At 40.8% G+C, this 14,981-nt stretch overlaps 1 protein-coding gene across 6 annotated transcripts in view; it reads right to left on the reverse strand.

The window, feature by feature from the left end:
• TMEM254 (transmembrane protein 254) overlaps window positions 1-14,981 on the reverse strand; it is a 97,969-nt gene that overhangs the window by 72,555 nt on the left and 10,433 nt on the right. For 2 of the 6 annotated variants that reach the window (XM_064269805.1, XM_064269803.1), the window contains one exon: window positions 12,433-14,973. The exons of 3 other annotated variants lie outside the window; for them this stretch is intronic. In XM_064269805.1, coding sequence (XP_064125875.1) covers window positions 14,853-14,973 — 121 coding nt within the window. In that variant the 3' untranslated portion in view covers window positions 12,433-14,852. Of the gene's footprint in view, window positions 1-1,822; window positions 8,216-12,432; window positions 14,974-14,981 lie in introns of those variants that run through there. One more of the 6 variants, XM_064269802.1, reaches the window with a different exon arrangement.

Below are 14,981 nucleotides of genomic sequence, written 5' to 3' on the forward strand. Positions count from 1 at the left end.
CAAAGGGCATCCAAATTAGTAAGGAAGAAGTAAAACTATCCCTATTTGAGGATGATATGATACTATACATACAGAACCCTAAAGACTCCACAAAAAAACTACTGAAACTAATGGAAAGATTCAGCGGAGCAGCAGGATACAAGATAAACATACAAAAAACAAAAACAAAATATTTAGGAATAAATCTGCAAGAAACCAAACAAGAGCTACATAAATGGAAAAAATACCATGTTAATGGATAGGTAGACTCAATGTTGTGAAAATATCAATTCTACCCATAGCAATCTACAAATGAAATGCAATCCCAATCCAAATAACAATGGCATTCTTTAAGGAGATGGACAAACTAATCATTAACTTTATATGGAAAGGAAAGAGACTCCAGTGAAGCAAAGCATTACTGACAGAAAGAACAAAGCAGCAGGCCTCACACTACCTGACCTCAGAACCAACTACACAGCTACCACGGTCAGAACAACTGGGACTGGTACAAAGACAGACACACTGACCAACGTAACAGAATCGAGAAGCCAGATGTAAATTCATCCACCTGTGGTCGCCTGATTTTCAATAAAAGGCCCAGAGCTGATTAAATGCGGAAAAGAAAAGACAGTCTTTTTAACAAATGGTCCTGGCAAAACTGGATGTCCATCTGCAAAAAAATGAGACAGGACCCATACCTTACACCACACAGAAAAACTAATTCGAAATAGATCAAAGACATAAATATAAAAACAAAAACTTTAAAGATCACGGAAGAAAAAATAGGGTCAACATTAAAGGCCCTCATACACCACATAAGCAGGATACAAACCCTAACTAACAACACACACACACCAGAAGGTGAACCAGATAACTGGGAGCTCCTAAAAATTAAATACTTAAACTCATCAAAAGACTTCACCAAGAGGTAAAAAGAGAACCTACACACTGGGAAAAAAATTTTGGCTACGACATATCCATCAAGGGTCTAATCTCTAAAATGAATAAGATACTGCAACTCTGTAACAATAAAAAAGACCAATAATTCAATTAAAAAATGGGCAAAGGATATGAAGAGACTTCACCAAAGAAGACATTCAGGCAGCTAAGAGACACATGAGGAAATGCTCTTGATCATTAGCCATTAGAGAAATGCAAATCAAAACTACAATGAGATACCATCTCACCCTGACATTACTGGCATGAATAAAAAGAAACAGAAAATAAGAAACGTTGGAGAGGTTGCAGGCAGACTGGAACTCTGTGTACTGCTGGTGGGAATGTACAATGGTACAACCATTTGGGAAAACAATACAGCACTTCCTTAAAAAGCTAGAAATAGAAATACCATGTGATCCAGCAATCCCTCTCTTAGGAATATATCCTAGAGGAAAAAGAGCTGTCACAAGAACAGGCATAGTCACACCCATGTTCATTGCAGCATTATTCACAATAGCAAAAAGATGGAAACAGCCTAAGTGCCCATCAACAGATGACGGATAAACAAATTATTGTACATACGCACAATGGGATACTATGCAAAGATAAACATAGTGCATCCTCGAAATATCTCACAATGTGAATGAATCTGGAGGGCATTATGCTGAGTGAAAAAAGTCCGTCACCAAAAGACAAATACTGTATGAGACCACTATTATAAAAACTCAAGAAAAGGTTTCCACACAGAAAGAAACAATCTTTGATGCTTATAAGGGAGGGAAAGGGTGGTGTCTTAGGCTTGGTTCTCTACAGAAGAAAAACCAGTGAAGTGTGTATATATACAGAGAGAGACAGACAGACAGACAGACAGAGAGATTTATATCAAGGAAATGGCTCATACTGTTGTAGAGGCTGGAAAGTCCCAAGTCCGTGGGTCAGGTTGGAGGCTTCTCTCAATTCACGTAGCTGCAGGGGGTGGCGAACCCAAGATCCAGAAGACAGAGGCTGATGAATCCCAAGACTGGCAGGCAAGGTGCTGGCTTAAATACCAAGAAGCAGAGGTCAGACAAACGAGAGTCAAGTGCAGGATCCGGAGCGAGCAAAAGACCAGGAGCCTTGCTAGAAAGTCCACCTCTATTGGCTGCAGACCACACCCCCAAGGAAACTCCCTTTCAACTTCCATCATGGAGGTGATTACATTATATCAGATTTCATTACGAAGGTGATTACATCATTATTAGACTGCCAAACTACATCATAACTGCTAAACTACTGAGAATCACGGCCCAGCCAAATTGACACACAACCTTACTGCTCACATGCGGGGAAAGGAAATCACTAACTGTTGTTGTTAGGTGCTGTCGGGTCAGATCTGACTCATAGTGAGCTTATGTACAACAGAACAAAATACTGCCCGGTCCTGTGCCTTCCTCACAATCCTTCTTGTGCTTGAGCCCATTGTTGCAGCCACTGTGTCAATCCATTTCATTGAGGATCTTCCTCTTTTTTGCTGACCAAGCATGATGTCCTTCTCCAGGGACTGGTCCCTCCTGATAACATGACCAAAGTACATCAAACAAAGTCTTGCCATCCTTGCTTCCAGTGAACATTCTGACTGTATTTCTTCCAAGACAGATTTGTTCGTTCTTCTGGCTGTCCATGGTATATTCAGTGTTCTTAATTCAAAATTCAAAATAATTCAAAATTCAAAAGCATCAATTCTTCCTCAGTATTCCTTAGTCACTGTCCAGTTTTCACATGCATATGAGGCAATTGAAAACATAATGGCTTGGGTGAGATGCACCTTAGTCCTTAAAGTGACATCTTTGCTTTTTAACACTTGAAAGGGGTCTTCTGCCGCAGATTTGCCCAACGCAATGCTTCACCTGTTTTCTTGACTGCTGCTTCCATGGGCACTGATTGTGCATCCATTTAAGATGAAATCCCTGACAATTTCAATACTTTCTCCATCTACCATGATGTTGATTAGTGGTCCAGTTGTGAGGATATTTGTTTTCTTTATGTTAAAGTGTCATCTATGCTAAAGGCTGTGGTCTTTGATCTTCCTCAGTAAATGCCTCAAGTCCTCTTCACTTTCAGCAAGCAAGGTTGTGTCATCTGCATATCACAGGTTGTTAATGTGTCTTCCTCCAATCCTCATGCCCAGTTCTTCATGTAGTCCAACTTCTCAGATTATCTGCTCAGCAGACAGATTGAATAAGTATGGTGGAAGGATACAACCCTGACGCACACCTTTCTTGACTTTAAACCATTGCAGTATCCCCTTTTTCTGTTCAAACAACTGCCTCTTGGTCTATGTACAGATTCCTCAGAAGTACAATCTAAGTGTTCTGGAATTCCCCTTCTTGGTATCCTTAGCATCCACACAGTCAAATGCCTTTGGATAATCAATAAAACACAGGTAAACATCTTTCTGGTATTCTCTGCTTTCAGCCAGGATCCATCTGACATCAGCAATGACATCTCTTGTTCCATGTCCTCTTCTGAATTCAGCTTGAACTTCTGGCAGTTTCCATGTTGATGTACTGCTGAAACTACTTTTGAATGATCGTCAGCAAAATTTTACTTGGGTGTGATATTAATGATATTGTTTGATAATTTCCGTATTCTCTTGGATAATCTTTCTTTGTAATGGGTACAAATGTGGATCTCTTCCAGTCAGTTGGCCAGGTAGCTGTCTTCCAAATTTCTTGGCATAGATGAATGAGCACCTCCAGCGCTGCATCCATTTGTTAAAAAATCTCAATTGGTATTCCATCAATTCCTGGACCCGTGTTTTTTGCCAATGCCTTCAGTGCAGCTTGGACCTCTTCCTTCAATACCACCGGTTCTTGATCATGTGCTTCCTCCTGAAATGGCTGAACATTGAGCTATTCTTTTTGGTACAGTAACTCTCTGTATTCCTTCCATCTTCTTTTGATGTTTCCTGAGTCATTTAGTATTTTCCCCTTAGAATCCTTTAATACTGCAACTCAAGACTTGTATTTTTTCATTTCTTTCAGCTTGAGAAGTGTTGAGCTTGTTTTTCCCTTCTGATTTTCTATCTCCAGAAAATTCATTATAATACTTTACTTTGTCTTCTCAAGCCACCCTTTGAAATCTTTTGTTCACCTCTTTTACTTCATCATTTCCTCCTTTCGTTTTAGCTACTCTATGGGCAAGAGCAACTTTCAGAGTCTCCTCTGACATCCATTTTGGTCTTTTCTTTCTTTCCTCTCTTTTCAATGACCTCTTGCTTTCTTCACGTATAATGTCCTTGATGTCATTCCACAACTTGCCTGGTCTTCGATCATTAGTTTTCAATGCATCAAATCTATTCTTGAGATGGTCTTTAAATTCAGGTAGGATATGCTCAAGGTCGTACTTTGGCTCTCATGGACATGTTCTAATTTTCTTCAGCTTCATTAAATGAGACCAAATGGGCAATACCTGCCCAAAAGCAAAGATAAGAAGGACAGGAAAATGGGATTAATAGAAATGGGGAACAGGGGTAGAGAAGGGGAGAGTGTTGACACATCATGAGGATTGCAACCAATATCACAAAATGATTTATTTATAAATTGTTAGATGAGGAACTAATTTGCTCTGTTAGCTTTCACCTAATGCACAATTTCAAAAAGAAAGATATCCAACAAGAAATATCAGAACATCAAGCACTCCACTGCAGCAGCTTTTGGATGGGAGGTCTACAAGGCTGCTACTGCAAAGCTCTTTACTGCAAGCCATGGAGCATGGCCTATAAAGGCAGCAGTCATATACCCTCTCCAGCAGCCAGCCCCATTGAAGCCCTGACTGTGAAGTGCACCCCAACAGCAGTCTGGCCTCCTTTCATGGAAGACAAGAGCTTCCTGTGCTGAAGCAGGTATGTAACCTCCACCCTGTCTTAGCTGACAACTGCTGCCTAGGAATCCAGACTCTTGTGACCAAGTCACCTGTGCATCTGAGACCAAGGGAAACAAAGATTTGAAGGTATCAAGCCAAGTACCTGAATGCCACTTGTTGATGTTATTTTTTGAAGAAAGCTGAGGTGTCTGTGTAAATTTGAAGATTAAATTGTATCTTAGTCTTCCGAGAGGAGACTCAGCTTTTCCTAAATAACAGAGTTGCCCCTTGGGTTGTTCTATGTAAAAGCACATTAATAATAGAATGTGCTCTGTGTATTTCCTTTCTATTTTTTATTTGACAAAATGTAGTAACTTAATCACAAGGTAATACATGTTGATTATAATAATATAAGCAATACAAAGAGTGATACAGTAAAAATTTGGATTTCTATTCTGGCACTCAAAGTTCATATTCTCTTTTTTTGTGTGCATTAGGTGGAAATTTACATAGCAAATTAGATTCCCATTCAATATTTTGTACATGAAGTGTTTCACTGCCTTGGTTTCATTCCCCACAATATGTCAGCACTCTCCCCATTTCTGCCCTAGTTTCTGTTTCCTTTCGTTCTGATTTTCTACCCTTCCTGCCTTCTCATCTTTGCTTTTGGGCAAATAGTGCCCTTTTGATCTCATATAATTGATTGTTCTAAGAAGCATGCTCCTCGCGGGTATTACTGTTTATATTATTGGATACAGGTCACACTCGGTTTATTTTATCTTCAGTTCTTTCAGCTTCAAAAATGCCAAACGTGTTCTTGCCTTTTGGTTTTCTAACTCCAGGTCTTACACACATTTCATTATAATACTTCACTTTGTCTCCTCAAGCAACCCTTTGAAATCTTCCGTTCAGCTCTTTTACGTCTTCTTTTCTTCCATTCGCTTTAGTTACTCAAAATACAACTGGGGAAGAGCTGCTTTTTCAAAGTAGAGTCGACCTTAATGGCATGGATGGAGTCAAGCTTTCGGAAGCTTCAGTTGTTGATGGGGCACTACTCAAAATGAGAAGAAACAACTGTAAACATCCATTAATAATCAGAACATGGAACACAGGAAGTATGAATCTAGGAAAATTGGAAGTCATCAAAAATGAATTGGAACACATAAAGATTAATATCCTAGGCATTAGAGAGCTGAAATGGACTGGTATTGGCCATTTTTAATCAGACAATCATATGGTCTACTATACCGGGTAGGACAGATTGAAAAGGAATGGTGTCGCATTCATTGTCAAAGAGAACATTTCAAGATCTATCCTGAAGTACAATGCTTTCAGTGATAGGATAACATCCATATGCCTATAAGAAAGACCAGTTAATACAACTATTATTCAAATTTACACACCAACCACTAATGCCAAAGATGAAGAAATTGAAGATTTTTACCAACTTCTGCAGTCTGAAATTGATCAAACATGCAATCAAGATGCATTAATAATTATTGGTGATTGGAATGGGTAAGTTGGAAACAAAGAAGGATCAGTAGTTGGAAAATACGGCCTTGGTGATAGAAACGATGCCAGAGATTGCATGATAGAATTGTGCAAGACCAGCACCTTCTTCATTATAAATACCTTTTTTCAACAGCACAAAGAGTGACTATACACACAGCCTTGCTGGATGGAATACACAAGAATCAAATCAACTACATCTGTGGAAAGAGACAATGGAGAAGCTCAATATCATCAGTCAGAACAAAGCCAGGGACTGACTGTGGAACAGACTGTCAATTGCTCATATACAAGTTCAAGTCGAAGCTGGAAAAAATTAGGAAAAGTCCACAAGAGCCAAAGTACAACCTTGAGTATATACCACCTGAATTTAGAGACCATCTCAAGAACAGATTTGACGCATTGAACACTAATGACTGGAACCAGACAAGTTGTGGAATGACATGAAGGACACCGTACATGAAGAAAGCAAAAGGTCATTGAAAAGGAGGAAACAAAGGCCAAAATGGATGTCAGAGGAGACTCTGAAACTTGCTCTTGAATGTAGAGTTCTCATGGTAAAAAAAAAAAAAAAACCGTGGTAGTTGACCCTAATTCCTCACTTCATCCCTGTTGCTTTCTTAAGTTTATCAGTTTCTATATTTCCCCTAATAAGACAACACCTTAAGCTTACTCTCATGTCCCACTCACTTATACTTCTTTCCCCACAACACATGCCCACATATGCCATCCTGGAAATTGTTCAGAATATATAGTTTAAATTCAGGATTTTCTGAGAAACATTTTCTATTCTTATTTTTCTTTGATGCCAGATTCTTTCCTTCCCTCATATCTCTTGCATTTTTGCCTGGATTTTTTCATTTATTCTCTAAGGACTTCCTTCAGAAGTGTTTTCTATTTGGCTCTGTGTGGCAAAAGTTTTGAGCCCTTGAATGCAGGTGATTTTTTTCCCATTATCCTTTCACATCACTGTCTTCTAGCAACCAAGGTAGCTGTTTGATGTCCAACTCATTGTCATTCTTTCTAAAGTGGTCTGTTCTTTCTCTCTGGAAGCTTTTAGATTTTTTTGTTGTTGTTGTCGTTGTCCTCATTATGCTTAAATTTTATTGTTGCACCTAGAAATGGATTTTTCCTTACCTATTCTTATTTAGGCCTTTTTTTTTTTTTTTTTTTTTTTAAGCCCTTTCAAACAAGGTCATTTCTGGGACATTTATCTCCATTATTTCTTCAACTATTTCCTTCTTTCCATTTTTACTTTTCTCTCCCAGCTGAAACTATTACCCAGGTGTTGGCACATCTACATCTGTTCTCCACATTTCCAAGCTTTTCTTTCATTTTTTAAATCTTTTTTTATATTTTCCTATTGCCTTCTGTGACAGTTCCACAATCTTGTATGCATAAATTCTGTTTATATTCATTCTATTTTATTTATTCTATTTCCATTTATAAGGTTCTTTATTCCAACAGTTTTATTTTTCATACCTAATATTTTCACTAAATTCTTTTTATGATTTCTCATTCTTATTTCACTTTGCTAACATCTTCTCTTATCTCCTTATTTTCTACTTAAGGAGTGTTTTAGACATGTGTTGTTCAGTGTATACTAGTCTTTGGCCATCCAGTTTTTTGACCCGTGAGCTCATTTTCCCTTGGGGCATTAACCACCATGTCTGTAAAATGCATCGCAGGAGGGCCAAGGTTGGGTTATGTTAGTCCCACTGACTTTAAAGATTGAGAATCCAGAGTCCACAGGACCCATACTGAACTCTTGTTTGATGGCAATCCACAAATAATTCCTTGAAATTTTCCCTTTTAAACCATTAACCCACTGCCATCCAGTTGATCTCAACCCATAGACCCACAGGGTTTCCAAGGCTGTAATCTTTTACAGAAGCAGACTGACACATCTTTCTCACAGTGGGGCACTTACTCACTGAGCCACCAAGGCTCTTTAAACCACTAAAAAAAAAAAAAAAAAAAACTATTAAGTAGGAAAAAGACAATGTAATCCACAATTCTGTTGGGAGCATAGCAAACCGATTGCATTCATGGGGCTTTTGTATTGTTAATATTGATGGACAAATGCATGGGTTGCTGTTACTGCAGACTTCTGTGCTCAAGGGTCAGGCTTATGACCATCTGTCCAAATGGAACTTGAGGGAGAAACAAAAGCAGAATGTAAAATGTTCTCCAATCAAGTTTTCTTTGCTGCCCAGGCTACAGCCATCAGTCCTCCCCACCCCCACATATTCTAGTTGTGTTCAGTTGAGGGGAGAAAATCCTAATTTTTCTCCTTAGTTTTAGGAATCCATATTTCCCTTGCACTTCTACTGTTTCTTCAGGGTTGATTTGGGAAGAGGGAGTCAGTGGCCTTAGCTAGTCAGCCATCTTGGCAAGAATCCCTTCAGTGTCTTCAACTATAAAATTGAGACAGATAGGGTTAACTGTGCTGGCAGAACAAAAGAGCTGTTAAGATTATCATCTAGAAGTTGGGTAAACAGGAACCACATCCTGTCAACATGAAATGAGGTTAGAACAACTCGTGAATTACTATTTCCTCCTAAGTGTTTTTCTAGTCCTTCTCCCTTTTACAGGCTCTGCATGCACAGAAAGACAAGGTGTGACTTATGTTTGCCCTTCCTTAGCCTGATGAAGAGGGCGATGTAGTGCTGAAGATCAGTGCACCTGCACTATATCCCATAATAAGTGATGCCAAGGGCTGCCAAGACTCCATCTTGAATATCAGCAGATTCCATCTTGGATTCCAGATGCACACGCAGCCTAATTAGTACGCACCACCATTTCCGAAAAGGACCCACCCCTTCAAAGAAACCCACTGAATATTCATTGCTCTACTGTCCCCACCGAATCCATACAAGCCCTTGCCTTGCTTCTCTTTTCAAGTCATTCTTTTGGAGCAGCATGAGCCCCCACTGACTCCTTTTGCTTGTCACAAGTAAAATAAACCTGTTAGAGCTGAACCCAAAATTGTCACTTCTGTGTATTCTTACAAGAGAAAGACAAGGACCCATTGAGTCCGGAGGTCCTCCGTGCCCTCAGCAGTAACAGTTTGAGTGCCTCCCAACCTACGGGCTCATCTTCCAAGACTATATTTGACACCATCCCGTTGTGATCCATAGGGTTTCATGGGCTAGTTTTCAGAAGTATATCACCAGGTCTTTCCTCATAGCCTGTCTTGGTCTGGAAGTTCTGATGCAACCTATCACCATGGGTCATCTTGCTGGTATTTGAAAAACAGTAGCATAGCTTCCAGTATCAGAGCAACATGCAAGCCATCTCAATATGACCAACTGAAAGACGGGTGAGGGTACCTAGCAGTTCATTTTTCTTATTGACAAAAACATGTTGGCATATATAGAAATCAACCCCAGGTTCCCAGGAAACTAAACTGTGTCACTTTTAGTTCTAAAGTTTCTCTAAAACCTTGCTACTCAAATTGGTTTGCCTATCAGTAGCATTACCCTCACCAGGGAGTCAGTGAGACACACAATCTCAGACCGGCTCCATTCTCAGTGAATCACAACCTGCAGTTCACAAAATCCCCAGGCGATCCATCTGCACGGGCAAGTTTGAGAAGCACGGCTTTAAAGCAGCCTCCCAGATGCATCACCAGCAATTACAAGCTTTCAGTAGAACTTTACTCTGTTTAACACATTGCAGTTGACAAAGTTTCTTTACCTGGATGATTTCATTTACATTTACTGTTCTATTTTCATCCCAACCACAAAGTAAAATTATTCTCATTCTTCTGTGACAAACTAAGGTCTGGAAAGGTGAAAATCTTGCCTAAAATCCTGTTGCTACAGCCAGGTTAAATTCCAAGGCTCACTCTCAATGAGTTGGGTAACATTTTTTTTAATTGATAAAATATATACAGCATAAAATTTGCAAGTTTATCCATTGCAAGTGTACAACTCAGTAGCGTTAGTTCTATTCACAATGCTGTGCAACCATTACTACTGTTTATTTCTAAAACTTTTTCATGAAGGGCAATGTTTTTTGAGTACTAATAGTGTGACAAATGTGGGACTAGCATGCGTGGTGACATTAGGCAATGACTGTCTTATTCTCATATGTCTTAGGAAAATACGAAACAAACCAAGCCTGTGATTCCCAATTTATTCTTGCATAGGAAGATTTTTTGTTTTTAATGAATTGCTCTAGACAAATAAGCTCAGGTGTAGTGTAGACACAACAAAGTTGTGAAGGTGGTCCCTATGTGTCTGAAGCTTAGGGAATATGTCCCTATTTTACCTTATAGATACCCTTCCTCTCTTTCATCTAGAACAATGTCAAGACTTCGTCAATCTCAGCGGCCACTTTAATTTTTATTTACTAGGAACATCCTGTGCAATGTGTTGGTAAAGGATGCATTCAGAAAAAAGTTAGTGAAATTTCTTTCTTGAATGTTTCCCTGAATAGTATTGTTCCCAAAGTATTTTCCCTAATTAAGTAAATGACTTAATACAAACAGAAACGAGGCAGTTGGTGTACTCAGTCCTATTAAGAAACTTAGGAGCCATCTTAAAATGTTCAATGGAAATTGCAAATAGAGTATTTTGAAAAGGCTTTTCAAATGTCCATCATGGAATCAGAATATAAATCTCCTCTTTGTAAAGAGAAACACAAAATGGTAACTATAGATTCTCATTGCCCAGCCTTGATTAACCAAAAAACCAAAACCAAACCCAATGCCGTCGAGTTGATTCTGACTCATAGCGATCCTACAGGACAGAGTAGAACTGCCCCATAGTTTCCAAGGAGTGCCTGGTGGATTCATACTGCCAACCTTTTGGTTAGCAGCCATAGCACTTAACCACCACGCCACCAGGGTTTGCCCCTTGACTAACACGGAAGCATCATTCACCATTTGATGTGGACAAGGAGCCTTGCAGAGAGAAGGGTCTCACAGACTTAAAAATATTGTTACTCAGCTGCCCTGCGAGCAATGTTTTCTCTGTGCTGACGGGAAAGGGAAGGATAAATGGTATTTACAACACAGGCAGCCTGAACTAAGAGCTTTGATTAAGGAAGCTCCACCAAGGGCCCTGGCAAGGCTAAAATATGATGGCACTGTTCTTTAGCCAGTTGTACGTTCTCTGTTGTACTCTCAGACCCTCAATGGAAAGACATAAGGACTCTCTGAAATGGGAAGTTTTTGCTAAAGAATCTCTTTACACATCTCGAATGTGATCTCTCAAACCCAAGAGTTGTGTTAACACCATGGCTTATAAGACATGTTTACTTGGATTGCATAGAGCCCTGAACATGTTAAATGTAGGAAATAATGTTAGTTTATATGTTGGGTATGTTATAACTTAAGCTGTGAGGTCGCTGGTTTGTGTGTTTCTTTATTGTTGTTCTTCTTCCAAACTGTACGTGCTCTGGAAATCTTTAGGGTCGGGGGAAGAGATGGGTAAAAAAGTTTAGTCTGTTCCCCCAACAGCTACTTTCATCAAGATGCCTTTTCTAATCTAAATTCAACATAAAGCTCTTTCTCCCCCATTACCACCATGACTGCAACACAAAGCCAGGATGTCTCTATCCTTGTTTATTTTTGGCTTCACAGATTTACTTCCAACCTCTTGAGCTACGGGGCGGAGAGCACCCAGGGGCCAGCCAGAGTCGTGCCTCTCTGGGTGATGCTGGGTAAGTTACTTCACCTCTCTGGGATGCAGCTTCTGGGTCTATAAAATGAACGGCCAGCACCTACTGCCCACTAAGATTCCCTGTGGCACTAAGCTCTAATAACAGCCCAGTCAAGATGACAGGATTCAGTACATTGGACATTTTAAAAAATACCTGAATAGGAATCAGCTTTTCCTCCTCTCACTTACTACACAAACTGTATCAAATGCTGAAGGAAATGAAAATGAGGATGAAAAAGTAGACAACCCTATGATGAATAGGAGACAGCTATGCCCGCCTCCGGACTCTGCAGGAAGTGGGCTAGGCAGGCCCTGAGCATATGGAGGAGTGAGCACCCGAAAATCGGGGCATTCCGCATGTCCTTATCAGTGAAAAACAAACTGATGTCTGAACGGTACAGGCAGCTCCACGATGGAATCTATTTGAAAAAAAGTAAAATCAAGTGTGTAACAACCTATCAAAACTGACAAATACAAAAAAACCATTGGGTTGGTGAGACAATTCACAGTGTTTTATTCCAGTTAATCCCGTTCATTCAATAACCTGCCACCACCGATACTTTCATCATAGTTACTGCTCCTTGGAGAGGGCCATTCTTGAAAAAGTCTAGGTTGGATTCTCGTAACGTTTAACCTCATGATCAAAGATCTTTTCCCTTACTTTAGCAATCCCTTAATGGCAAGAGCAACAGGGAAAGACAGAGATAGTGCAGAAATTTACGTCCATTAGAAATAATTCATGACTCATAACCTCTCAGTGTTGTATTTTTACTTGGAGCTTTTTCGGGTGCAGGGAGATTCTCATAAATGTGTGCTTAATACAAATAACCTATCCCACCCCACCATACCATGGAAGGAGAACAAGGACTGGTTTCCACTGAAAAAGCACATCAGCCTGCAGGAAAACGGCCCTAAGGGCTCCGAGCAGCAAATGGTCCCTCTACTAGGGTAAAGGGACAGAGCAAACCACCCCCCCACCCCCACAACCAGTCAGTTGTAATAAAGTACAGATAGGTGAACGGGAGAGGTAGTAACTAGCTGGGTGACCCATGGGCTAGAATCTCTAGAACAGGAATGTCTGTGTGTCTGAGTAAGCCAGGGCTGGGGAAAGACACCTACAGACTGGAGAAAGTGATAGAGAACGAAACAGCGTGAAAACAACAGGTTTCCCACCAGGGGACCCACAGAAAGCTGGGGCTTCCAGTCAAGGACAGTTTGGGCTTTCCTTTGAGATGAAGGTACACTGAGTGGGTTCTGCTGTTTTCACATGAAAACTGGAGTGATACCAAATGAATGGAAAGTGGAATCAGAGATGCTCTCCTTTGTCCGCTCAATAAACACTGACGGAGTATCAGCCTACATGGCAGTGGGTCTGGGCTGAGGGAAAAATCTAGCTAAGCTGTGCTACTGACTTGAAGGAGCAATCTGGCAGTGACCACTGGACCCCAACACCAAACACACACACTCAGTGGGGTCCCTAGGGCTCTGTGTAGGGAAGGATCTGGGCATAGCACTCCCCAGTCATCTCCTTTGGGTTCTAAGCATAAACCCTGTGCCTCTATGTAAAGGGAGCTAATCTCTCAGCCTGCCCCACCCAGACACTCCTTTGTCTCCTTTCTTTCTTTGGCGTTGGAGAGTTCAGGTACTGCCTCACAGGTGCCTAATAAACGTCTGTGGAATTGATGTGCTGTGGAAAGGTCACTCTATCTTGGTCCAGAAAGATGGAAACATTTTTAAGAAAGGAGATCTAAGACGGTAGAGGAGGGGGTAAGGTGTTGTAATTAGAAGGCAGGAGCAAAGGTATGCCAACAGGCAAATTCAGCGTGTGGGGGACTTGCAGGTAGCATGGATTAGCTAGAGAGAAGAGCTTTACTTAAATAGTAGCAGGAGTGATAAGTTGGAAAATTAAGATAGTATCACCCAAGTATCAGATTAAGGTGGGTCTGGACTTTATTTTGCAGGCCAGGAGGAGGACCTGAATGTGTGAGGGCAGGGGAATGACTCTGTTTAAGCATGAGTTTGGAAAAATTAATTCTGTAGCCCAGTGAAGTGCAGAAATTAGGAGGCTGCTACCACGGTCCAGGTGGTAAGAAAGGCCTTGGAGGAGAGCAGCTGCACTGGGAATGGAAGGGATGTCCTGAAATGACAGACGAGCTTGTCCATTGTGTCCCCCCCGCCCAAAAAAAGAAACCCAGTGCCATTGAGTCAATTCCGACTCATAGCGACCCTACAGGACAGAGTAGAACTCCCCCATAGAGTTTCCAAGGAGTGCCTGGCGGATTCCAACTGCCAATCCCTTTGGCTAGCAGCCGTAGCACTTACCCACTACGCCACCAGAGTCTCCCCATCCTTCCCAGGGGGATACAAAAGAGGCAAGCACCCAAGCAACTGCTAGGTTCTTAGACCAGATGATGGGGAGAGCATCGACACAGCCAAGGACCTCAAGAAGGCAGCTCTAAGTACTCTGCCAAGAGGTTAGCCTGTGGAATTGAAGTGCTAAAATCTTTCCTTATTTCTCTCATAAATAACATGTGGTCTACTCAAGCTCAACCACAGCATATGAAAGAATAATGAGTAAGTAAACCCAAAAAAACCCAAACCCGTTGCTGTCAATTCGATTCCAACCTACAGTGACCCTAGAGGACAGAGCAGTACCACCCCATGGGGTTTCCAAGGAGCAGCTGGTGGGTTCAAACTGCTGACATTTTAGTCAGCAGCCAAGCTCTTAACCACTATGCCACCAGGGCTCCAATGAATAACTAGAGGGTCTTAGATAGCTTTGAAAGAAAGAAACTTTCTATAAAGTAGAAAGATTGAGTAAACGCTGCACCACCATTCCCCCTGCCCTAAAAAAAAAAAAAAATGTGGGGTCAAATGTCAAAGTGTAGAGAAAGATTTAACATGTCTTCTTTAAGTCTGCTTTTGGCGCTTTGGTCTGTAAGCAATCAAGATGGAGAGAGATGCTATCCCAAAGAGGAAAGTCTGTATGAACCAGAGTAGCTGAGCCCGGCCATCTGAGATGCCTTTATACCTAAAAAG

Source organism: Loxodonta africana, chromosome 16, assembly GCF_030014295.1.
Source record: "Loxodonta africana isolate mLoxAfr1 chromosome 16, mLoxAfr1.hap2, whole genome shotgun sequence".
NCBI lineage: Eukaryota > Metazoa > Chordata > Mammalia > Proboscidea > Elephantidae > Loxodonta > Loxodonta africana.